General features: G+C 34.5%; 1 protein-coding gene across 1 annotated transcript in view; it reads left to right on the top strand.

Annotated features, from left to right (window-relative positions):
* Positions 1 to 26,532, top strand: part of LOC149797417 (ubiquitin-like protein 3) — a 33,804-nt gene extending 7,272 nt beyond the window's left edge. The window contains exons 2-5 of the mRNA XM_089962207.1: positions 1,808 to 1,916; positions 2,673 to 2,759; positions 10,292 to 10,369; positions 19,274 to 26,532. Of these exons, the coding sequence (XP_089818333.1) occupies positions 1,808 to 1,916; positions 2,673 to 2,759; positions 10,292 to 10,369; positions 19,274 to 19,335 (336 nt within the window). The 3' untranslated portion in view covers positions 19,336 to 26,532. The remainder of the gene's footprint in view (positions 1 to 1,807; positions 1,917 to 2,672; positions 2,760 to 10,291; positions 10,370 to 19,273) is intronic.
* The last annotated feature ends 1,353 nt before the right edge of the window (positions 26,533 to 27,885 follow it).

The raw sequence follows: 27,885 nt of genomic DNA, 5'->3' as shown, positions 1-27,885 counted from the left end.
TAAAACCATAGTAAAAGAACAGGGTTTCTTTGGGTTTTTTAAACACAATTTGGCCTTCCCAAATCCGTCCAATCTTATCAGGGATCAAGTTTTATGTTTAGAATTTTTCTTGCAAGTTATGCATGAATTAAGCATCCAGTAATTTTAAGTCTTCTGCTTATCAGCCTGAAAGTCAGAGGCACTTTAGAAAGATTTCACCAGACTTTGAAGAATATGGTTTGGTCGTATTGCTTTAATACATAAACAGGTTTGATGTGGGTATTCAGTTACTTGTTGTTTGCTGTTAAGCATCAGCTAAAGAATTGTGAGGTTTTAGTCCTTTTGAACTAGTGTTTGGACTTACAGTCAGTGGACTGTTGAAGTTATCAAAAGAAACTTCTTTCAACTGAAACTTCAGAGAATAATCTTCTTGACCTTGTCTATGAATTCAGACACAAGTTGTCAAAGGCTAGTGAAGTTAGAAGAAGTGATCTTCACTCTAATATGTCAAAAATGAAATGAAAGTAAGACAAAAATGCAAACAGATGGAGTTTTCATCCTGGTGATAGAGTTCTGGCTGTCTTGCCCATAACTCCAAATTCTCTTCAGGCTAAGTGTTATGGTCCTTATAGAGTTGAAAAGAAAGGCAACTTATATTATTAACACTTCTAAGATGTGAAAACAGAAAAAACTTTGCCATTTAAATTTGTTACAGAAGTATATTGATAGAAACATCCTTGTTAATCATTCAGCCAATTTAATTGTACCTGTCCCTCACAGTGAGGATTTAAATGATGGAATGCAGTCTGTGTCTACTTTGGTGTAACCAGTCTTCAGAATTCAGATATTTAGGAACAATCTGGACCAGAAACTTTCACATCTACATCCACAAGAAATGCGTGATCTAAAACTACTATTATTTGAATATAAGTACTTGTGTCCAGATTTTCTAACACAAATAAATAATATCTACCATGACGAAAATTGCAGATTCAATACCTGTGAAACAGCATACTTACAGGATATATTCTCTCCAACTGGAATGTTTGAAAATAGAAATTCAGTATTTGGAGGAGAGTGATTTCATAGAACCAAGTAAAAGTAACAGGTGCTCACTATGTATTCTGTTAATGAAACCAGATAATACTTTCCAAATGTGCACTGACTATAGAAAAGTGAAAAGTATCACCCAAAGAAATTCATTTCCATTGCCAAGAAATCGCTTTCTGCATTGGCAAAATTGGAAACTGTCACCAAGTTTGACCTTTTGAAAGGATTCCAGCGATTCCACTCAGTGAAAGAGCAAAGGAGATTTTGATATTCCTAACTCCAGATGGATCAATATAAAGTGACGCCATTTGGGATGAAAGGTTCTCCTTCAGTGTTTACAGCATTTAATGTACATGATTACATCTGGTCTAGATAACTGTGACACTTACATTGATGACATCATCATCTACAATGACACTTGGAAAGATCACATGAAAAGCATTTGGAAATTCTTTGATCAAAAATCAGTGATGCACATTTAAAAGTTGAATTTTACAAACCATGTTGTTTTTCACTCTTTTCTGTTATTTAGTTTGAATTGTAACAGTGAGGTACACCTTGGGATGACGATATATTTTGCATAAGCGGTCACTGACCTAATTGCAGGGTTTATTCAACAGCTGAAAAAATGTGCTACAGAATCGGTATTTGTGAGCCTTGCCATCTTAAACAGCTATACATGTAGTTATTATTTATTTAGGCTACAGAAATTTAAAATGCCATATTCTTTCAGCTGAGACATTTCAAGCTGCTGTTGACATTTTTTTTTTCTTTGCAGATTAATCTTCGACTGATTCTTGTTAGTGGTAAAACAAAAGAGTTTTTATTCACCCCCAATGATGCTGCAGCAGATATTACAGACTATGTTTATAACAACTGGCCTACAGGTATAAGCAGGAAGCTTGCTACTACTACTTCTACTACTACAACTACTACTAATTCACTGGTCCACCTTTCTTTAAGATCTCTTTGATAGAAGTCACTTCTTTACATGCGTCACTTGTTCTGCATCTCAGTTGATCTTTTATATGGCTTCTAGCATGATTTACTGGAAAATTCACAAGAATTGCTTTCATTCATAACATACAGGTGACACTTGATAATGCCATAGATACATTCCTGAGGTTATGGTATACATTGAAAGTAATTTTCCCCACAGGATACTTGTAAATTGAGTAAGGTCTTGGGTAAATTAAACTTCTAAATGGCATTAGTAATGGCATAAAAACAAGCACAGTGCTGTTAATTGAATGCTGTTTCTCAATTATAAATGGTGTTAAAATGAAAGCATATTAATCAAATTGGCGTATATTAAGCCTCACCCCCTGTGGTGTTTTAATGTAAGGCAATAATAGATGACATTTTGGGGGAATTATTCAAGCAGTGAGATATGTTACTTTGAGGATTCATAAGGCTAATCGCCCAAATAAATGCCACTTAATTAATATTTTGCTTAATTGGAGTTCTCTTTTGGCTTTGAAAATGTATGTCCTCGCTATATTTCTTCAAAAGTTGTAATTGGGTACATAGAAAACAGTGGCCCAAATTTGGAAAATCTTTAACCAGAGACCAGAAACTGGGGGTCCTGGAAGCAAGTTCCAAAATCTTATCAAACATGTAATGGTTCATATATTTTATCTCAGAATGGGCAGAAGAAAAGTTACCAGAGAGCAACATTTTGAGACTTATATACCAAGGAAGATTTCTACATGGAAATGTAACATTAGGAGGTGAGTTATTTTGTTTTAAATTACCCAGATACTACCATAGATAGTGAATATTAATCAGAGTACTCCTTTATAATGGTTTGGTATCATGTCAGTACTTTTAATGTTATATTATGCTCAGACCAGAAGAGCAAATTAATTTCAGTAGTTTCACCTTTTGAAACATTGTTTTTTTACCTGTTCTGAAATTCTTCATCATTTCTTTTTGTACTTTTTTCTGTTCTGGAGCCAGTACATTTGAATCCCAAAACCTTAGTTGATCCCATAGTGTAAAGAAACCTTGGAAATGTGCCACAGAATTGAAAGTTCTTGTGCTAGAGCTAGATTATCAGAAAATATTAGTTTTATTTTGACAGTTTTTGATTTGTCAGCACAAGAATTGGATAAATCATATTACTTGTATGATACTCCATAAATACCGTGGAATAGTCCTGAAATGACTGTTATTACCTAATACTAGTATTTTTTTAGAGTATCAAAACATAGAATAAAATTTATGTTTTAAGGCACATTATATCTATTAAAGCAGAGGTATTTAGCATAGATTTGACAGTAATGATAATTACTGAGTAAAAATGTTTTTTCTACAAAATTTTGTGCTAAAAAAATGAAAATATTTTGAGAATAAACTGCATGGGCAAACAAAACAACTATCCTTCACGGTGTTAGAGAGATAATTATTTTCCAGATATTTTCACTTTTGTTTCTCTTAAGTAGATCTTTTTCATATATTTTATATGAACCATATAACAAATGTTTGAATAGTTATAAAATACATGAATGCATAAAATAAAACAAATACACCCATGCATACAAATATATTAATGGTGGTAAATCAATAAGAGAAATTAACTTTTTAATTTCACAATTGTTAAGCTTATTGTTTCTGTTATGGTAAAACCTTGTCTGTGCTAGATGTACTATCGTCCTGTTCTATACGTTCCTAGAACACATGCAAAGTCCCAGTCTGTCCTGCGTCATCATCCCATGTTCAGTAGCACATCCTCATTCTTTTTTTTCAGACAATATCTTAAGTCAGACATGGAAAAAATACTAACTTCAGGAAATTACCTAGTGATGTTTATGCTGTAACAGGACTTTTGATATTCATATTTCTTGTTAGCAAAAAGTTATCCGTCGATCCATATTTATCGGAAGTATCATTTGATTATTTAGTGCATTTCACATTATGTGCCACCTATCCTTCCTTTACTAGGTTTGAAGTTACTTGTAGGAATATGTATAATTACTAATGGATCTTCAAACTTACCCATTCATTATTTACACTTGCATGTGTCCATGTTGTCCGAGGGTTCATATATTAGTATCATTATTGTTATTAATGCCGTGAGCATTATTAACTCTTTACCTTCTGCTAATGCATATCTGCGACACTAAAAATAGCCTTGTATCCCCAGTGATGCATATACAAGTTACTAACAATACTCTTTCTGTCCCAGTTGGCTCATACATGCATTTCCAGCCAAGGGTTGGGAAACCCCAGAGACACATATAGATGTTGCATAACAAAGCTTGCATTAGATCAAAATGCAAACATCAAGTCATTTTAACAATATTTAGCCAATGAAAGTAGTCCTTACATAAAATGATGAAAGTGTTCTATTAGTAGTTCTGCAGCCTATAAGTGGGAATTTCCACTGAAAACTGCACTGAAACAAATGGCAACATTGATGTGTTTAGATGATTCAGACTCAAGTTCTGAAAGTGATGACATTGCAAATTACATCAACTTGAACAGTCAGATTGAAAACAAAGGATCAGACATTAGTGTAAGTCCTGTTTTGGCACCTGACATTTCAGATCTATCTGAATCTGAAGATGAAACACCCAGTGATGTTGTGTCATCAGAACACATGGGGCCAGTACATGTGGACAATTTTACAAAGATTCAGTGAAAATGCAAGGGAGATAAATTTCTTTTTACAATCTTTTCCCAAAGAAATATTCCAGTCATTGGTAGCTTAAACGAACAGATGTGCCAAAAAAACAAAGTAGTGGTCACCTACTTTGGTTGCAGAAATGGTGGAATTTCATGGACTCCATGTCCTTTTTATTATAATGCAAATTCCAAAATAAACTTTGACAAGTGTTGTAAATTTTATTTCAAATTAAATTACATAGTTTAAAACATAGATATAATGTGCTCTAACTCGAGTAGCTCTCACTCAGTTAACCATTTATGATGCTCATGGATTTATCCTACAGACCAGACAGCTGCTAAAAGGCAGGCAGCTTAGTATGTAAGTAGTAAGGATGATGAGACTGATGCAGCCATGTTATTATACATAATCTGTAGTTTCTTTTCAGATATCACAATTATAGGTAAGTTTGGGCATAAGAAAAGCCGTATGGGACACTCGTATCACGTGTTTTGTATGCATAGTCTACATGAATGGATTGATGTCCAGTTTGTTGTTTACAGTTTGGTGGAAAGTTTCTTTTAAGATGACCCTTATCTGGGTTCTTTAATTGTGTCCAAGGTTTAATATTAGGTTTGTTTATATTAGAATTAACTCATTTGTACATTAACATCCAAAGTGGAATCAGTCTTTTAGTTATGTTCAGTTTTAATTTGAGAGGATTTATTTATTTCAACTATCAATGGAATTTCAAAGTACTTTTTTACTTCAGGACTAAATCACTATTTTGTGAATTCCTTTAGAGACATTTTGGATTATGTCATTTTTGTTTATCAATACTGATGGTACAGCAACACTTTCAGGCTATTGGTAAATCAGCACAGTCAAGATTGGAATTTATTTGGAACACCACTGGAATTCATTTGGAATACTCTGTTTTTGGACATGTGATATAACTTTTAGGGCTATTTGGGATTTTATTCAAAATACCATAATTTCATTTTAAATTTTCACTTGTATTTTTAGGAAGATAGACTATTTTGTTTAATTTTACAAAACTTATCTTTCGCTTTTTTCTGTTACTTAGTTTAAGTGCATAAAGTTGTAACAGAAAATTATTACAGCAAGAGGAGGCCTTCAAGATGTAAAATGTGGCATCAGTTTTCAACTCTGTCAGAACTATAGAATTTGGCAGTTTCCATCAACCTTCAATGTGCATATTCAACATTTCGATCTTTCCTCTGCACAAGAAATACTATCAGTTTTCAGTAATGAACAGGAGATATTCAGTCATGAGTTGTGCCATTCTGTCTAGCCTCAATGCCCAGGGTCCTCACCAGAGTTGCAGGAGGCTGTAAACTCGAGGTATCTGGGGATGCATCACATCCAGTACTTTGACTGATTGCTGCATAATAGCAGCAAACAGTCCTCATTACTTCACATGACTCACTGTTGGTTTGTAATGACTCGGGACTCATTCCCAAACTAGAGAAATCAGATCTCATTCCTTTTCAATATTTCATGTACATAGGAATGAATTTCCTTGCCTCTCTGGATTGGGTTCATGTTCTCCCAGAAAGGATTAACAAAATCCTAGAATTGTTGGGAACTTTACAGGCCAAGACTTCCTTGACAGTTTGTCTTTATCTCTTATTTCTGGGGACCTTGAATACCACAGCAAACCCAGGGCTGAGAAAAAATTTAACTGGTCCATGGATTTAATTTTCACCAAGATCATTGTTTAGATTGACACAAATTTTAGAATAAATGTATGGGGGGGGGGGGCATCTAATCTGGTTTATAGATAACAGTAATGTTCATCTATCTACTGGCCATGTTTTGCAACATTTTCCTTACCAAAACATTCTGCTGGTGTGATTAATCAACATGAATGAAAGTAAATCTTGAACTAATCAAACAGTGCTTCTCAAATTATTGCTCTGTTTGGAAAGAAAATGGCTGCTGAAAAAATTGAAGCAAAATAATTGGAGGAAAAGGGTTATTTTGTCCAACAAAAAAGTGAGGGTGAAGGATATTGTAAGGATGTGAAAAACACTTTCTTGTTCAGATGGCTTGAGCATGGCCTTGAGATGATGTGAAGGCTGGTTACAATGAAGCAGTGACAGTAAACTCAATGACTTGTTTGTGATATATGATTAGCCAGACAGGCATTGTGTAATTTGTGTACAGAGCAAAATAATTGTGGCAGTAGCAATTAATTATGGCCTTCGCATTGCATTGTTGCTCTAAGAGCATATCTGATCAACTAATCATGTGACATGTTTGAATAAGAAAAAATACTGCAGCATTGTCAGGCTATTGAAGCAATTTAGTGATGAACCTGGAGGACTTTGGCAACCCAATACCAGCTACCAATACCAGATACTGCCACAACCTCATAGCTAGTTCCTGTGTGTTATAGATTTTCAAATACTGAGGTGTGTATTTGTCTTTGTGCCATTTCTTAAGATGTGCAATGTGTTCTTGAGGATAAGGGGAATCTGAACCAAAAGCCAACTGATTAAGTTTGGGGTAAAACAATTATACAGTTAAAATCTTAATAACATTTATTGCTATGTTTCCTGAGAGAGACAAGAGTCATAGAAATAAGATAGACCATTGTGCCATGCACCAATTCTGGTGGATCTGACAAAAGCCATGTCACCTGACCCAATAATTCCTTTGTGGCTACACAATGAATGGAAAACTACATCATATTATATAATACACAATGTTGCAAAAGGTTTGAACAAAAATGGCTGAGAAAATACATATATCAATTTGAACATGGATGAGAGCACTAGTAATTGTAAGAAGAAAGTCCTCATAAATATGCAGAGTTTAAATGCATTAAAAGGACTTTTACTCTGACAGAGAAGAAAACCTATTAAATTTATGCTATATTACTATTTGCTTTTCCCCCCTTTTTTTCTCAATATCTTGTTAACAGACCTGGGTTGACCTGGTATTATTAGGCAAACTCAGTTTTTCAAGTTATGAAGTACACTGTATATCAGATTATTGGAGCTGGGAAAAGTACTAGTGGAGATACCTTTGGTTGATTTTGAGCTTGAAAATTTTAGTCCATTGTGCATGCTGGATGGACAAATATAGACAGCATGCTGGTCAAATATCCTTTCAGCAAATGTTGAAAAGGCTGAATACCAAGCCAAAATAAAATAAATTCAATTTAAAAGTAAAAAGCAATTTTCATTTCTTTTGTTAACTCATTAACCCCTGGCGTTGCATTTATGTGGCAGGAGGTAGTAACCTACTGCCGAGTTCTGTATCGTCAAGGTCATGTATGATACACTAAAGTGGGTTGTAGTATAGAAAGGTAGACATATATAGCTCTACAATGATACCAAATAATCAGGAAGTTCTAGTAGCACTACAAAATACAGAGGGAAAAACCTAATTTTTTGGACCCGATTATTTCCCCACCCAAAATTCGCCCGAGGTCGGAATCCGATTTTGTGCCTGGATTTTATACTTTTTGGCCTCAGATACAAAGCAGACCAGTCTGAACTGCACACAGACAGATGAACCTTTGCAAAAAGTAGGATAAGATGGGTATTTGGAATAAAGAGTGGTCTTGATACGAAAATGATGGGTCCATTAAGGAACAAAAAAAAAATCTAATTTTTACCCTGTTGCTTATGGGCATTAGGTTAATGGGAAATCACTAGGAAGTCTGTGTATTATGATGTATTCAGAAATAGTCAACAAAATGTGTTTCCTACTAGTATTTCATGCAAAAATGACAAAAACCTCCAGGTATTAATGAGTTAAACAATTTAGCCCTGCAGGATCGTGTGCTACAAAACTATTTCCCCATTGGGGTTAAGATAAACGGAATAAATAAGATTGAAAAAATGAAATTAGGAAGTAAAAATACTGTATTTTGAACAAAATACTTCTGTCTGGTGGCCAAAGTGATTCCTGCATCTGGTCAGATGGAGCAGCCTTATCTGACCTAAAATACAAATCACAGACAAATAACAGATAGTCAGTTTGAATGTATTTTTGTTGTGTTGTCATGGATGAAAATAGCATATAAATAGGTGCCAAGTATGTCTGTCTCTCTGTAATCTTCATACTGAAAATACAGTCAGTAAATCACATATAAAGGCACCACCTAACACTGATGGACCTTCTAAAGATGGAATGACCATCAAGTTAATATGTGTATTGATATTGTATCATAGGCTGTGTATCATGAATCATATTGGTGCGCTGCACAGGTGTATCGTTTCACCCCTTATGTGGGGTTGCCTCTTTTGTATCCAACATTGAGGAAGGCTTTGCCATGGAGACTTGAACCTTGATGTTGTTTGCTAAAGCTGTCAGTTTTACACTGTTTTGGAACATGAAACAATTCCATTTTAAGATGATTAATCCACTTTGCCAATTTGTGGTAGATGTGAGTTGTTTCATTCTTGATATGAAAAGTTGAGATTTTATAAGTAAGACTGTAAATAAATATTTTACATGGTAGTTCAGATTACTTAATAAGACTTTACCTTGTTTGAATTTTGGCAGAATATGGCTTCAGTAAGTAGCAAGAAAAGCAAATTACTCATGCCATTGAGTATAACAGTATTTTCCTTATATGTCCACTCAGTGAAATGCATGAACCCTATAATTCATGTAATTACCTTGTCCATTCATCCTTTTGTCCATTCACACTTCATTTAGCCAACATACATGTGGCTCAGATCCTTACACATACTTATCTCCACACATCCTTGTAACCAGCAGGGGAACCATTCTACATATTCTGATACAATTTGCTGTGTACATTGTCTGATACACCTATGTATGCATTAGAATAGATTCTGTCTTGTCAACTCCATTTTGATCATTAGCAGTTAACTTCATATCTTCACATAGGATGTTTATTGTGATCAGCATATATTTGCAAAAACACGTAATTGGATGCCATTTAGTTAGTGAACTGCCTATTATATTTAATATGTATTTTAAAGGTTTTGTCTCTGAGTCAAGCTATTGCATATTATTCCATCTGTATTGCATTTCCATTAGCAGATCTTGGTAACCATCATAGCTCAGGAACCATTCACCATATTCTGATGTGATTTGATGTGCACATTTTTTCATAGCATTAGATATGCCCCTGTGGATTTTCTCTTATCAGCTGCATTTTGGAAGGAGTTGTAGCTCTTAACAATGTAACCAGCATAGCTCAAAAACCATTGAACATAATGAACACTGTTTTGTATACTTACATGTGCCTTGTACAGGTTTGGTCGCATTTCTAAGAGTTATGGCTCCCTGATTGCACATTTTCATGACCGGTTTTAGCCAAATTTGGCATGAGGATTCATTATGCTGAAACCTTGAATGAGTATGATTTTATGTCTTCAGTAACATCATTTTTGAGTTGTGATCCAATTTCCCATCTTAGTGACTTTTGTTTCTGTAACATACATATAACTTTAGTAAGCACTGTTCCATTTCAGCCATATTTGATATGCACCTTTATGTAGATGAGACTTTGAATGAGTTGGATTTCCAGCTTTTCACAGAAGTTGTGGCCCCTGAAGGCCCAGCCAATCAAATTATAAAGAGTGGGGCCTGCTGCAATTCATTTATCAATACTAGCTTTTATTTTATTTTTTCTTGTCTTCCCAGCTCTGCAGTTACATCTTGGTAAAACAACAGTGATGCACTTAGTAGCCAGGGAAAATTTACCAGAACCAAATAATCAGGGTGAGTTATATTGACGTTACATATATTTTTCTACAGCTAATGTCTAATTCATGGTCTGATATCAGGACAACAGTTAATTAGTCTAGCGTAAATTTAGTAGCCCATGGGTACTTTAATATGATATTGTTAGCTTGATGACTTACTTTTTCATAGATAGAAGTCATTAACAATTATCCACTTTTGTGGATCTTTTATTTTTACAGTTTTGAAGAAAAAACTCTACAAAAAACCAAGTCATCATATGTTGTAACCAATCAGTCTACCTGAATTCAGCAGATGGTAACCCAGAAAAGGCATTCTGATAGCTACCTGAATTGAACATATGGTAGCCCAGACATGGTATCCTGATAGCTACCTGAATTCAATGTATGGTAGCCCAGACTAGGCATTCTGATAGCTACCAGAATTCAGCATATGGTAGCCCAGGCTAGGCATTCTGATAGCTCTTGCACTGCAGGCTCAAGACATTTCAGACCTTGACACTTGGAATGAGTAATGTTATTCTACATCATTTGAAAATTCTATCAGAGAATCCCAAAAATTATTCCAAGAAGGTCATTGCGTTTTTACACATTATTATATTTTGATCCACCTTCAAACATATTCTTTTAGTTTATGCAGTTTTATTGGCTCAAAGTTTTTTGGGTATTGTATACCGACATTTTCCAAAAGAACTGAATACATCAAAACCTGTTTTGAGAGACCAGGTTCTCCTTGCACATTTATTGGTTATATAGTGTTATGACCTGTCTTGAGAGGCCATTATTTTTTGGCAGATGGGGTGGTCTTTCAAGACAGGTTTTACTGTAATAATAAAGTTACAGATCTATTAGCCTGTCATGGGATATAATTTAATTAGTCAAAGTAAATTTATGTAGTGACAATAAATAAAGGGTGAATGATTAAACAAGTAAACAAGTCCTGTGCAGTTTGAGTAAAGAAGAAAAAGTGGGTTGAAAATCACCTGTAATACAACAGCTGGATCACTGGCCCACATTGTTTACTCTAACTAGTTCTTATTGACCAGATTTAACATGTACATGCAGATGGTAATCTAACATTTCTAAATATCTTGAAGTACACTACTTTGTTTGGTCACCATGAAGTTCAGCCATTTTATTTTTATGACAGTTTGGGGAAACTGCTGTACATATCTATTGATTTCCTCTGTGTAAATCTCCAGCAATGTAGGTGACAATACTCAAGGGTTATACAAGTTTTATTGCCATTATAAACATTGCAAGGCTTATTGCAAAACTCCAGGTTAAGATATAGTATGTACTCAATGATAGAGCAGATTTTATTACATCTGTGAAATCTGTGTACCAGAGGTCCACCAACATAGTGACAATTCAGCTTTGAATTTGTCAAATTTGTAGACACAGAAGGCACACCATTTTCTTATAGTGATTGCTTTATCTGTGACATGTAAACAACTCTTCTGATGATTTCCACATTAGCATTGTCAGTTGTGTGGAACTTGGCACTAGTGTTTTATGTGCATGTTTCGCTGTGTACAAGAGAGAAAGAGAGAGAGTCAAATCTTGGTAATTTAACGATATTTTGTCCAATTTTCATGAAAATTTTACCACACACCTAAATGTCCTGTCAGTCACAGTGATTCACCCCTCCATAACATTTGTCAAACGTAATAATGTTATCTTTGTCAGTCCATCCAGGTAAGCTTTGCATTTAGGTTATTTTTTGCAGACTGATGGAGCATCTGTGTCCCATGAATTCATTTCTCCATTGAACACATTCCCTGAACATTAGGAACATAAACCTGCTACATAAACCTGCTACCTCCCTATTGTAGCCAAACTAAAAGACAAGAAATTGTCTTTTTTGTCTATATTATATAGTCAGAGGGCAGTAACTATTGCCCATTACCTCCCCTTGCCACCAGTAAGTGTTGTCATATTTAAGCTGAGCCAACTACCAAAGACGATGCTTGCATAGTGTTTTTTTTTTTTTCAAGCTTTGCTTCCATACGAAACAGTATGGAATAACCCTTCCAGCAATCGAAGTCCTTGTGTGTGAAATTGAAGCCATCAATTCATTGTTTTGGATTTATTTGGACTAGTAGTATAAATTATTTTATTAATTTGGCAGATATTTTTTGATCATGTCCTCGGACTTGGTCCATTAGACTGCATGGTACAAGATGTAGACTTTCAAGTGTTCATGCATACTGTCATTAATTCACACACTCAGTTTATTATGGGTGTTATTTAGTGAATTATTAACACATTGACATCCCAAATATACATATACTTCCCTTTCAGCATGTGCATTGTGGTCTGAGGAGACTTGGTCATCCATTCTGCAAAAATCAGCAAATGGCAAAGAGAAAAGGGAAAAAACATGCAAGACCAGTGTGGATGTACTAAGTATACATTTGAATACAGAATCACTTGCAAGCCTTGTGCAGGGCTTGAATATTTTGTTGATGGGTGGCAGGTCCAGGACCTGTCACCCACTGAGGGAGCCTGGTCTGACATGCGTATGAACAGGTCCAAGTTGAAGAGCTGTTGTAAGGAACATCAATACAAATGCATAGTTACATGCACAAACTTTAATAAATGAAAAAGTTATTTTTAAACAACGCAGTTTCCATTCTTTACTGATCTGAATAAGATGTTCAGTAGTCTTGAATGTTTTCACTGTCATAGGACGTGAGATTAATATAACTGAAGTCAAATCAACCTTTCATTTTGTTGTACCACAGTTTAGAGTGCTAGACCTGTCACCTAAATCAGGGAACTTTTAAAAGGTTGAACATATTTTTCCTGTATCAGGATCATATTCAACCCAAAGCAAATACGTTTTCCAGTGTCCTTTAAATGTGTGAACAAAACAAAATTACACTTTGCTTCAGAAATAATGATGAAACTGCAGAAGAATACTTTTAATTTCCATTTCATGGAAAAGTGGGATGTCTGACAGACTTCTGTGAAGTTTATCTCTTGGAGCAGATTGGGCAACTGCAGGTTCCAGACCTCAGACCAACACTTATTTTCAGGCCATGCTTATGGGGGCACTCTCCCCCCCTCCCCAATCAGAAGGAATGTGCTTTCTGCCACTATGACATTGGCAGATTTGGGGAACATGAATCAGATATGTTGCATTTTCAGTAAGATACACCAGCCTTTCAATAACATGAAGCAATTGGTATAGGAGATGGCGATGCAGTTCCTGATTTCAGACCAACCAACCCCATTTTTAGAGAGCACAGTGGGTACAGGCCCACTGCAAGTCCAAGCTTGGCCTACTTGCCTTTAAGACCAGGTACATTGGGTATTTTGGGGGATTCAGTGGATCCAGCATGTAGTTCCATTTCACCGTCCGGAGATGTATAGGATGTCCAGCCAGCCTAGCTGTCCCAACCTGGACCCGATGATGGTGATCCTAGTGTTAGATTTGACTGTTTAGCCAGTAGACAGGACATCAACCTTTTAGAAAATGGAAGCCATCATACACATTTTTTAATTCTGGAAGGACTGACTCTGGGGGGAAGTCAGTCATGATTATGTCAGATGACTCTGTAGTGGTGGCTTGCCTTCTCTAACATGGTGTCACCATAACTCCTGACCTGTACATACTGGTTGGGCAGTTACCAACTTCAGATTGACGTACAAATCAGACACATTCCCTGCACACTCTTTGTTCTGGCCAGTGTACTGTCCAGACAGGTTAATGTTATTCTAATGGAATGGTTCCTTCATCCATCAATTTTTTGTCATTGGATTTGTGTACTTTGGGTGCATCTGGTGATCGACCTGATTAGCACAAAGTATAACCACAAGCAACTGATATTTGTCTCACCAGTTCTAGACCCAGAAGCTTGAGCTGTGGATGTGCTTTCAGTCAGCTGAAAGGGCTTATTGACCTCTGCTTTACCTGTCACAGATGGGACAAGTCCTGGGTCAGTGATCTACTTGAACTAGTGATAGACCTGCCCAGAAAGATTATAGCCAAACCAAATCTCAAACAACCAAGGTTGCAGGTGTTTCACCCCTCCTGTGGCTCAATGAGGAGAAAATGTTTGCAACAGTTAATATCAAAGACTAACACTCCATGGTACCTAACACATTCAGGCACCATGGTACCTAACACATTCAGGCACCATGGCAGAAGAGATCAGTCATGATAAAGATCTTTCATACCTATAGTGACATTGTTTCTAAAATGGAATCAGACTTGGGTTCTTACATGGTTCAACAAAAAATTCAGGTCATTGATCAAGACCTCGCTGAAGCTGTATGCATTAAAATCCTGTTTCCTGAGTTATTATCTCAGGGATTAAACTTTGCAGGGACAAAGTCTGAATATGATGGGCCTTGTGGCTGTGCCCCAGATGATGACAAGACTTGATTAAACCAACACAGCCTTTTAACTTCATTGGATTCACCAGTGGATTTAGACTGTACTAAGTCTTCAGTAATCATCTTAACCTGACATTGGCAGTTTATGTGACTATAAGCAGGAGAATTGGTTATTGTTCACATGGGGCATCCAATTATTCTTCCCTAGAAGGATACCTGAGGTATAGGTAAGACAATCAGCATTTACTCCATCTGTTTCCTGTTGTGGTAATGTTAATTCAGTAAGAGAATGTTTTGAAAGGAGAAATCAAATTTTATAGTAAAGTGATCACATTACATTATTCACTTCTAACCACCATGCTGTGTGAGAATTCTCATTTGGTAGTTTGCTCAGCTTAAAACTGGTGACAACTACCAGTGGCAGTGGCAGGTAGTGAGCAAGAGTTACTGCTCTTTATGTGATATAGGCAGCAAAGCTGAATTTTTGTTTTTTATTTGGGCTGTATTTGGTATTGTAGCAGGCTTATGTTCCTAATGTTAATATAATAGGGTAAGTATTCTTTCAGAAACACAATTTACTATAGAATATTTGTTTTCTAATTTTCAAGGGTAAAAACACTGTATATGTTTGAGTTAGTGGGTGGAACATTCTTTTTCGAAGAGATCAATTAGCCTCAAGATGACTTTTTTATGTGCAGCTAAAGAATAAGCTAATTAAGATGAGTCGTTATTCACATATACTGGTAAGTCTCTTGTTGGAATGATGCATCTTTATATGGGATTTAATGCCTATTCAATAACATGGAATCTCATAACAAATCTGTATTGCTTTACCTTTTAGGAATTTACGTTTTGGAGTAAACCTGTTTAAATAATATTTTTGGTTTATATTTAGAACTGTTGGTTTAGGACTTTTGTAGAATAGTCCAACCTTCAAGGCATAGAGATATTGGCCTCTGGTGACATGTTGTTGCTTTATTCTTGTCCGTTTTTTCTCTTTAAGTAAATTTGTGTTAACTCTCAGATGTGGTTGAAAAGGTCAGACTATTTTTTGGTTGGTTCAAATACACTTTTCACACATTATTGGCTATATCATGCTGAGGAAATAGGAGTTTTGAATCTGTCATTTTCATTTGTTCCATGGTTTTGCAAGTACCATTTGTTAGTGGTGTGGGATCATACTGTTAACCCACATATAAAGTCCACCTGCTCAAAATTAGCCTTTTTCCTAGATATTGAGTGGGCATTATACTACATATATTTGATTTGTATTGTGTGATTGACCTTTGTCCTCTAATGTAATTTTTATTTCTTCATTTTACTTTGATCTGAATTCAAGACATTTGTTTTCCCCATGGAAATTTTCCTTGTTTATCTGATGTTTGTTATGTTCTTTTCTAACATTGACGTAAAAGACTCGTATTGTGTACGAGGTTTTTATATTAAGGTTGTATATTCATTCCTATCTTAACATGTATTATAATGGAATCAGTCTTTTTTGTGTTCAGTTATAATTTGGGAGGATTTATTTAAATTATTCATTGGAATTAGAAAGTGCTCATTATCTGTTTGGACTAAATCACTATTTTGGGATTATTGTGAATTCATTTAAAGACCTTCTTGATTATACATGTATCTTTGTGATAGATGAAGGCCATTAACATCAGCATATTCCAGACTATTGGCACATCAGCATATTCAACATTGGAATTCATTTGGAAAACCACTGGAATTCATTTAAAACACTTTATACCTTTGGACTTGTGATAGAATTTTTAGGACTAGTTGGGATTTAACTCATGATACTGTAAGTTCCTATTAAATTTTCACTTTCTGTTCTGGGGAAAATTGTTAAATTTTGCTAAACTTGTTGGTTTCACTATTTTTTACTTAGTTCAAGACCTTAGCATTTTAGTTCATTATGCAGGTTTAACACTAGTTACTTTGATTGGATCTGACAGGGTTCGTACAGTCTTTGAAGGTCTTTGAGAGTTTGGGAAAAATGAGGTAGCATTTTCAAGGCCTTGAAAGTTTGTGAAAATCTAGCAGATTACCTTGAGGTCTTTAAAAGTCTTTAAAAATTGAAATAAACCCAAATTTTTTATTTCTTTCCATAATCACAAATCAAATTGTTCAAGGTTGTTAGATTCGGATGCATAGTCTGACTATACCAACCTGTTTGTTTGTAAACACCCCCCCCCCACCGATTTCAATAATAGAAAACTTTAATGTGATAAAAAGTGCAAGGAACTTAGTCAATTCATTCAATGATTTATAATTTCTAACCTGACTGTGAGTAGAGAGGCCCTAACACCATCATCATCTGTGGGTTTCACGCTTAACAGAAGTTTTCAGTATAATAGACGGACATGCTCGAGATCCATTTCCAGTTCCTGGGCAAGTCCATTTTCAGCAAAACAGTGTGTGCACGACTATGGATGTACATACATATGTTGTCTGCTTTTGATATTTCCAAAGTTGAATCAAGCAAAGGAAAAGAATGACAACAAAAAAATTGCCTTTAATCATGGAATTATCAAGCAGTTTAATTTCTAGGTTCATGTGTGTAAAGGGATATAATTCCAAACTCTCAATATTATGGCAATTTACGGAATTATCTGGCAGTTACCGAATAGGAAGAACTATATCATTATGTTGTCTGATGGAAATACAGTAGCCCATAGTGTACGCAACATGGCGCCATGTTATTATGAAAGGTCTGTTAAGCATGAAAGGTGCATGAGATGCCAGTATTAGTACCATTCTGGTCACAGGTTATAAATTATAAATCAGTGATTCAATTGTCTTAGTTCTGTGCACTTTTCATCACATTAACTGTTTTTGGTATAGAAATCGGTAGGGGGTACAAACAAACGGGGATATGTAGTCAGACTATAGTCGAGTTTTCCTGGTTTCTTTCTTTTGATGACCCATTCAGTTTTATTCCCGCCACAATAACAAATGAGCATTTGTTTGACCATCCAAAGTTGGCCTTAATAACATATGCATTCTTCATCAAAGCAAGCCGGCTACACCCTTCATCAAAGGAAGTCAACACCATAACTATTTCATCATGTTTGTTTTTTTTCATCTAATTTCTGTTTTTTTCTTCTTTCGTAATCATATCATTATACACATTTTTAGGTGTTATCTAATGGATTCTTATTAATTGAATAAAACAGACAATTTGATTATTATATTTAAGTTTTCAACAGCACTTATTCCAAGGTCATACAACTGCTCTTAATCTACATACGATTCTTACAGTAATACTGAACCACACTGGCAAAGCCAAAACTTTATACGATGATTTGAATTCTTTTTTTTTTTTCAGGAATGATACACCAAGTTTTAACAACATGTTTCCAGAAATTGTGTTTATTAAATTACTAATGATATCTTTGGCAAAATCAATCCCAAAGTTAAAACAGATTTAGGTCCATTTGAGAATAAGGGATAAAACTTGGTATATTGTTCATCTATCTTTAAGGTCAAGGACAAAATATTTTAGGTTTTTCACTAACATTTTTCTTTCTGTTGTTTAACTTATGAACTGTTTTGAGTTATAAATCAGCTATTTTGACCTATCACAATGGAGTGCTGTTTTGGATCCTGGGTTCAGTGAGTACATTTACTAGAAAGACAAATGTGTTAGGGGTAGAAGATACTGACAGTTGTTCTTGTATCTGAAACTGCTTAGATATAAATGGCCAAAATTTTAAACTACTCATTTTAGGCAAAGTCACTAACTTTCACGACAACATAAATAAACCTTTTGTGGTATGAGGTGTATATATATATATATATATCTGTGTGTGTGTGTGTGTGTGTGTAAAACGTTGTTTTACTATTCTGTAAAATTAAGTCTCTGTTCCATGCAGGTATAATGGTCTTTTATTCTTTTTTCAGTCTTGATTCAGGTAACATGAATTGAAATCTATCAAACTCTGTACGTTTGATGATGTACTCTATTTAGCCCATTACATTGTGTACCTTACTACAAACATGGTAGACCATATAACCAATCCAACTTTGATGATAAGCATGCAGATCTGGCTCAATATTCATGAAACTCATCTTGCTTGCTTGCACAGATTCAGAATTACCTTTGCTAAAGGTCTTATATTTTGTTACATTGTTACAAAATACACTACATATTTAACAGACATATGTAACTAAATATATTTCTATTTTTAAATCATCTCTGTTTTGATTAGTTAATTTATTGCAAACTATTAAAACATTACCTTGAGTCTGCACTCAAGTTAAGTTTCATGAATATATGACCTGGCCACATATTTACAAAACTTTCTGAGCATGAAACTGAAGCTCAGCTTAAAACACCAAGTATAGATTTGATGTTTTAAAGTGTTTCTACATCATTAGGGTCCCAAGTTTAGAAAATTCTGAAAGGTATGGTCATAAGTTCTAGCATTATTAATATCAAAAGTACTTACTGTTGAAGTTTCAAGAATTATAATCTTGAGCTCAAGTTACAAGCTCATACAGTTCTGGGAATACAGACAGTGGTGTCTGCTGCTGCTTACACATTAAAATCTTTACTTTTTTTATCTTTCAGGCCAGCTCAAAAAGGACAAAAGTGGAGAAGGAAACTGTAGTAACTGTTGTATACTCCTTTAACCTCAGTCATGAACATTTCTTGGAAATACCGTTCCTCTTTTCCCACCTTGTTTCTAGTTGTTCGTTGTGATACAGTTCCATGCACTGCAAGTGAATTTCAAGTGAAGATGGGAAAGATAACTACTCCATTAGTAGAGGGAGATTATATAAAAAATTTGTGGACAAAAATATACCTTCTGATTTTTGATTATTTAAATGCTTTTCAACTGTGATCTTACAATAGACATCTGTTCAGGTTTCTTGTCATCATTTTAAACAGAGGAACTTGTTGCCGAGTCTGCAGAACAACTCACATATACAAGATAGTGATTAACAAACTGTGAAATTTATTCCTTATTGGAAAAGATCTCAAGTGATGCTTTTCCTGTGCTGGATATGGGACATCCCATTTATATTTATTGTTTTCTGTGAATGTATCATCATCAGAAATCAATGTGTGATTGATTCCATTACCATTCAGTAGTTTGTAATGTAATCAATCACGTATGGGTTTCAGAATAATGTGAATGTGTGTACTTCTGACATAATTGTCATAGCTTTAAGTAGTGTATAATTGGTAGAGCACATTATGTTCAAAGCAGAAATTATGACTTTATGAAAATTTTACGCACAAATTGACATTTCATTTAAAATTTTTATGCTGGTTCTAATCATAACTTTTAACTTTTGTTTGTTTCTTAGTAATTGCCAACATGTTACTTACTTTGTGTCAAACATAAATGTTTCATAATTTTTGATTGAATTGGTCATTTTATTTTTAAACTAATAATCGTGTTCTTGCGAGTGCTAAATTGAATATTTACATGAGATTTGTTCCGTAATATACACTTTGATACCTGGAATGCTTTTCTGTTAGCTGAAACAGGTTGTTTTGGATGATCTAGATGTTTGGAGTTTGATTTTTTTTTCTTCTGTAACTTAATTTATATGGTTAACTTCCCTTCATAGTAAGAACCTTGATTAAGTACTCAACATCTTCTCTAAATTATATTGTTATTTCTTGAGCTGCCAAATTATATATTGATCTGATCAGAACAGTCATGTGGTACCTGCTGCCTCATACCAAATGCTTGATCAGTTAATTGGTTTACTGTTTTACAGCACAGCAAAACTATATTTATATAGTGTCAAGTCTGGGTGAAGTGCTTAGAGACAAGACTTCAGAAGCTGGTATGCTTTTAGGATTTAAGGATACTTTCATCCATTTGTGAATCTAGCATGCAGAGCCACCATAGCTCCTTTGATTTTGTTGAAGTAGTTCAGAATTATCCCATTATTTGTAGTTGTTCTAATTGGAAAACATGACAATCCCAATCTATCTGGTAAGTAGATTTAAAGTGAATGACAGCGGAATTTATATCAAGAAACTCAAAGATTTGTACCCATGTTCCTTGTTGCTTTCAGCAGTTTTCTGTAGGGTGAGTTGTAATTTTTGTTTTAATCATAAAAATGTGAGAATGAGAAGGAACAAATTGAGAATTGTGATGCCTACCTGCGTACTAATTCAGTGTGTTAGCAGTGCACTATGTTTGCATTGTTCAGGGTGACCACAAAACTTTGTTTTAGAAAAAAGATCACCTGTTTGCATCCCCAAACTAAAACAAATCCACAGAGGAAAAACTTTTGTCACTGCCATTTAATTCCATTTTTTTAAGTCAGAGTCTTTGGAAAGTTTTTCCTCTTTAATTATAACATATTTAATTTTTACAGACAACCTGACATTATCTACATGCAGTGTAATATCATAACCTACAAAATGTCGCTATGAGCAGATTTTTGCCTGTAAGTCACCGAGTGATATGCATAAATACATAATTTAGCAATAAATTAAATTTATATTCATTCGAAAAGAAAAAGATCATTGAAAGTTAGTAATACCAGTACAGTTCTTTTCTGGTACACTAGATAATGTCGGTACTTTTTGGGATAGTATTTGGTCAATACTTGTAGATTCTAGACACTATAAAACTCTCCAAGGAGAAACCAACCAACATGTTTACAACAAATTTTAAATGGAAAGGTGAGAACTTCCTCCAACTAGTCTAAACCTACCCAGACATTATCTGCATAGAAATTTTGCAGATATCGTTTTGGGAAAGAAACAGTAAAAACTACATCCCCAGGTACGTTAAAATCAGATGGATATATTTTGATCTCATTACATGTTTATGTGTTGCCATTGTGAAGATAATGATATAAAAATCTGCATGACTTCAAAACTGATATGCAACTATATTGATCTTAAAATAGTCTCCTTGATAAAGATAAATTTAACATATTTACCTTGAAGATGTGAATTGCTATACTTTGTTTTCTTTATTAATCTAATTTACCATAGTCAGGTCATAATAGCACTCCAAAATTTGTGGCACCCTGTTTTTATTTCACTTCGATTTTACCCTCAGTGAAATTCAAAGTGGGCTGGGTGAACCAGGCTACCTCTGTATAGCCTTCTGTGGAGGTGCTACCCATTTTACTTTAAAGTGGCACATCAACTTTGACTGTCACATGGATACACTTGCTTTTGATATTTATTACCTGTGCATTAATATTTTGAATACACTGCAATAATAGGTGTTTGAATTTCATTTGTTGTAACACGTGTGGGTACCTTTTCAGGACATATTGGGATACAGGACACCTCCCTATCCAAGATACTGTGAAGTTTTTCTTTTTCTCCCCGCTCCCCTTTCAGTAACAGGAAATGTCACTTTCTTAAAAAATACATATTTCTATGTGCTTAGTTTTCTAAAAGAGAAGAAATAAGATGGCATCATATGTTGCTATGTATTATTGCAACTTTCAAAATGTGTGCAATTTGATGAACTCTGGTCATGTCATATCATTCAGAGGTCCTGTTTATGTTGACAGCTAGATGATAGTAACCTGATTTCAGGCCTGAAAATTACAGTGGTCCAAGGTCTAGGATAAATCGTTTTATTTAGCAGCGGACCAGCACTAGCCAGTCAAACCTCTAATATTTCTTAGTTGTTCCTATAAACTGAATAAATTGTGCTGTTTAATCTATACAACATCTGAAAAGAGTCGCTGATGCAAGTGGAAGTTGATTGTTCTATAATGAAAATTGGTATTGTTACCACTTTACGGAAATCAGCAAATTTAGCAAGCAATAAACAGAGCACCCATCTAAGATTGATCATCTTTCGTTAACTTCAGCTAAAACAAAGTTTAAACTGTATTTGTTATTGAAATTTTTAATTTCAGACCTAATTTTTGGACATAAACATACAAATCTGGAAAGTCCTGGAACAGTAAGAAAAGAATTTTCGTGCCCATGATTTTGACACATTTTTACTCCAACAACTGTTACGACATCAGTCATATTTGTCTCGACTGTGGAACCATATTTTTGGCTAAATTTATTATAGAATCAAATATCATTGACACCAGTATGTTAATTTAATGATGAAGTACATGAAATAATGTAGGCTGCATTCTCTTACCCTGTACGTCAGTCACAGGACTTGATAGCTAGTTGTGTGTATTTGTATTTATGCAAAGACATGTGTCATAGACGGTAGAAAATAGTCTTTTTAAGGAAATTTTATTTTCACCAAAAGAATATGGCCACTGTTTGACCTAGAAAATTGACTTTTAATTAATTCATATTGGTGCGAACATCCATAACATATGGACAGATTTCTTGTTTTTAACAAAAGTGTCCAAACAGGGTTTATCTGATTATAACAGTTGTGTGTTTGAAGATTTTTGGATCATAATGGTGGTTTCACTGTCACCACTAAACATTTTACCAGCTCCTTCTAACATGTTGCTGGTAAAAGTTGATGTATAATGTTTAAACTTTTACCACCAATAAAAGACTTTTAACTCAAAAGTACAGGCCTTTAAAATGAGGCAAGTTCATTTCCATAGGCAACAAATACAAGGGTTCATTTAATTCACTGGGAAAGACAAAATCTATTACTACCTGTAACATGCATTGGCAGGTAAAGCAGATAAAGAAACTATAATTATACTTGCCTTTGAGCAAGAATTGTGAAAATAATTGAAGGGTATGTTGATATATTATTCATATATAATATAAGATGATTGATCATTTTAGAGATACAACTTTTCAGGTGGTCTCAGCACATTTCTCATGTTATTAAGGAAAATAGAAGTACTTGAATTCCCCATTATTTGCTAAATATTAGCTATCTTATTATTGCTTTTCCTCATTACAACATGATGTTTGGTGTCCACAACTACTGACATCATAATGCACTGAACCATAGTATCAACGAAATGCCAGTCAAATATATTTTTTTCACTCCATGGTATGCATTTTGTTTTGTCAAATAATAATGTATAAAAAGGAAATAAGGCTATGTTAAGCTTCATGTTGTTTTCATTAAATCAGTATTGTCATACATTAGATAGACCAATTCAGATGTTTAATTTGGATCACAGCATTCAGAACAGTACTGTGTTATGTCTGGAATCATTTTATAATGAATGAAAGCTCAAAAAGTAAAGTTTCCATGGAATTACCACAAATAAAGCAATAATAAAGGTAGATATGTGAATAATTTATGCAGGGCCAACAAGGGGGGTACAATCAGGGATATATCCCCGAGGCCTGGGCCTATGAGGGGGCCCAGGCCGAACAACAATTTTGAATTTTATAAAAGAAAAAGTTTGAACAAGAACTAAGGGAGAGGCCAGGGTGTTTTTTACCCCAGGGTCTGTGATAGCTCTCTACTGCCCTGAATTTATGCATATACACTGTAGGCAAGGTTTAATAGTTGTGATTAAAGTTAAGTTGGAATGTGCCATATAAAAGAAAACTATTAAAAGCCAATTGAAATATGAGTGATTCAAGTGTAGGCATTAACTTAAAGAAATGTATATGCTTTGTATTCTTGAATAATGTCAGAAATATGCAGAATGCTGAGTATTTTCTTTCCTCTATTTACTTCACCATATAGATAATGTTATTGGTCATTAGTTCTTGCATGAATTGGATGATGTTTATAAATATTTAATTTAGACTGTAATGCCCCTTGATCAGACTTGTAAGGACTCTTGATCAGACTTTAAGCCCCTTGATCAGACTTGTAAGGCCTCACTGATCCTACTGTAAGGCCTCACTCATCAGACTGTAATGCCCCTTGATGAGACTGTAAGGCCCATTAATCAGACTATAATGCCCCTTGATCAGAATGTAAGGCCTCACTGATCAGATTCTAAGGTCCAACTGAAATTTATCGTCAGATTGTTTGATATACAAGAAAGATGTCTTATGCGTCAGTAACATTTACTATATAATATAACACATGGGTTGTTGATGCTAGACATAGAAATGGCACAGACTGACCTACTATGAAACATTATTCAGAAGACAAGCATTAGTAAATTGATTGATCAGTTTTAAATTGATTTTAAAGGTAAAAGTTAAATATATACCATAAATCAGACACTCGGAGATAGCATTTGCCTAGTTATAAATTGATGTTCTGATAGTAAAATCATGGATGCTTCAATTTCTTTGTTCAGTGCCATGATTTGATTTTTACAAGAAGAGCTATATCTCTTAACTAAATTTGCATTTGTCATCTGTAAAATACTCATTGTATGACATTTTATTAGATAACCATATTTATCCAGAAATAACATGCAGTTAACTATAGGAAGCAGAGACCTTGATCTCCTGCTTAATTGTGTGCCAGGATATCAGACTATTTGTCATTCTGTTTAGGTTTTAAGGATGATTTCATGTATTTGTGTAATATTTTAGTACTTTTGAAAGCCTGATATTCTTACATAGCAAGTGAAAAGTCATCTAAAACTGTACACTTTGGTGGGCATTTTCTCATGCAGATAATAGATACTATCCAAAATTTTAGGCTATATTGTCACCATTTATCCTTCAATAATAGTTGAATGAGTATACAAATATTTACCAGATTTGTCCTCTTATACCACAAAAGATAATTATTGTTTGGTGCATGTATTCTTTTCAGTATGACAGTTGCTAAGGTCAGTTTTCTGCAACAGAAAGCAAGTGCTGTCAATATGTGGCAGGTCGTAAGTTGCTAAGGATTTTCCAAAGTCTCCTATACTTCACGTTTAACTTTATCATTTTTTCAATAGATGGTTATTGTGATTATTGAAATTGTAAGATAGTTGTCATAACACTCATTTTACATCCAATCTGCCCCAAAGCTCAGAGCACTGTGATACCCTCAGGTAACAGGTGACATTATATTGATGATGTCATAATGTTATGACCAGATCATGTGAAGCCACAAAGTAAGTGTTTATTTTACACTAGTGAATATCCTTAACACAAACAGTAATGTAGATCTCGATTATGCCACTTGTAATGTGCTAATAGATGTTGGCATATATTGTTGGGTAAATTGAATATGCAGATAAATATGGTAGTTGGTATTCTAAACCTGACAGTTACTTCAGCCTGAGTTGATCACGGTTTTCATAGCTGGTAATATTTCCAAATAAATCGGAATGAGTTTTATTCATTACATTTCAATACACATTCATTTCTGCAGTTTTTGATGGGGCTTGATACATATCATCAACATGTCTATGACAAAGCTCCACATTTCATCATTATGTTCTGTTGATGTTGTGATTGTTTTTATATGTATAAATGTTAACTCAATATTGCATTTACTTTAAAACTGGTACAATCGAGAATTCATTGAATCAGTGTTTGATGGGAGTTTATTATGCACAGCAGTGTGGGAAAATGTTAGTGGAGAATAAAATGGTTCATTTAAATTTGACAAATAATTCATTGTGTAACAGCAAGATGGTCACTTTTGATTATATATTTACATTACACTTGATGTGTGCAGCAAAGTCAGAACTTATTTAATATTGTTTATTTGTAAACACTGTGCTGTATATATGTATATTACTGATCATTGTTTATGTTTATTATTGTATATTTCAATTTGATGCATGCGGGGTCACATATTTTATCTAAGATGTAAATAATCGTTTGTTTTAGATATTCAGCTTTCATTTGCACAGTGTGTATTTAAGTTGAATAGTAGCCCTAGTTGCTATAATTGGTCAGGATTATGGTCATTTTCAGTTGATAAAGAGAGTACAAGATCTTGATGTGTTACTTCTGTACTGTTCATTTTCTAAAAACATGCAGATTTATTTGCCAGTTATTTTCTCAATAAAGAAATTCCTTGTTTCCAACTCAAATTATCATTGCTGGTAACATCTACCATAATAGCAGCAGAGAAGGTGAACAGACCACTTGTTGGAAGGTCCATTTTTGAAAATAACGCTTTCAACAAAAAATGAAAATAAAAAATAAGTAACGTCATACCAATCCTCTAACTAAAACCGAGAGTTTCTCTAATTGGGTTAGTTTGTTTTGTTACTTTATCTTTGTCGTTTGTGTTTTTCAAAATTTGTGTTTTTGTTTACACACAGTGACACTTATTTGTGGTTGCACCGTCTCAGCTCTGCTGCTGTATTGAGTGAGTAATTAAATCATTATTATATCAGTAATGGAATCTTACCTTAGTAGTTTAGTTAGAGAAAGATTAGAAGCAATCAGAAGATATCTTCCTTTTTTCATGATGTTCTCAAACAAAAACTGCAAGAATGCCAGGAAGCACAAGTTGAATATGCAGAAGATAAGAAAAGTTTTTAAAACCTGTTACAAAGGTTACTGTACTAGTTGCAGAAGTTACTGAGGGTCTTCTTCCCGCATTAAAACAAACTGCTGAGCAAACTAAAAAGATAACAAGATGAACTAAACAGACAAAAAAGATTTTAAGAGAACTTCCAGGCGAAATAGTTGCCACTCAGCCACAAACATCACCTGCTCAACCTCCGGTTCAGCCATAACCAGAAGGTGCTGTTGGCGAAGAACCAGAATCAGCAAAAGAAAAAGTTGAATTGTTTGATAAATTTACCCCAGCAACTATTGATACAATAAAAGGATCTAAAAAATTAAAAGATTTCGCTGCATTTGCCACTGCGGGTTATAGGTATAGATATTTAAAACCCGCATATGCTAATAAGCCGGCGTCAAAAGAAACCTGGAAGAAATGGATATTTTGAATAAAAAAAGGAGGCAAGCAAGCCAGAGATGATCTTGATTGTATTGCATATTTGCAGTGGAGCCTCGCTAATCCGGACTCCGTTTATCCGGAAACCTTGCTATCCGGACAAAATTCAATGGGAACGGAATTCCTAAATGTTAATTTGCTCCGTTAATCAAGAAATCTGCGTTCCGGATCCGGAAATCAAAATTGGGGACCAAAGTGTAAAATTACATTAAAACTTGTCTTGATAATCCGGAAATAATCTGTCCAAAGATAAGAAAATTCGAAAAATCGTATGTGCAAATACAATCAGAAGAATAATACATAAAACACAGTAGTGAAGCCCTTGAGAATCTATGGCCACTATCAATAACTAAGTAGCGTGACCATATTGTAACCAGCGATTGTATAAACAATGTTTTAGCTAGTCGCCGACGGGGGTGTTAATAATTAAATAAACACAACTGGGATCAAATCGTCCACGCTTTTTGAC

The sequence above is a fragment of the Sinohyriopsis cumingii genome, chromosome 6 (assembly GCF_028554795.1).
Source record: "Sinohyriopsis cumingii isolate HCF-2022 chromosome 6, ASM2855479v2, whole genome shotgun sequence".
Taxonomy (NCBI): domain Eukaryota; kingdom Metazoa; phylum Mollusca; class Bivalvia; order Unionida; family Unionidae; genus Sinohyriopsis; species Sinohyriopsis cumingii.
This window is presented reverse-complemented; position numbering and strand designations above follow the sequence as displayed.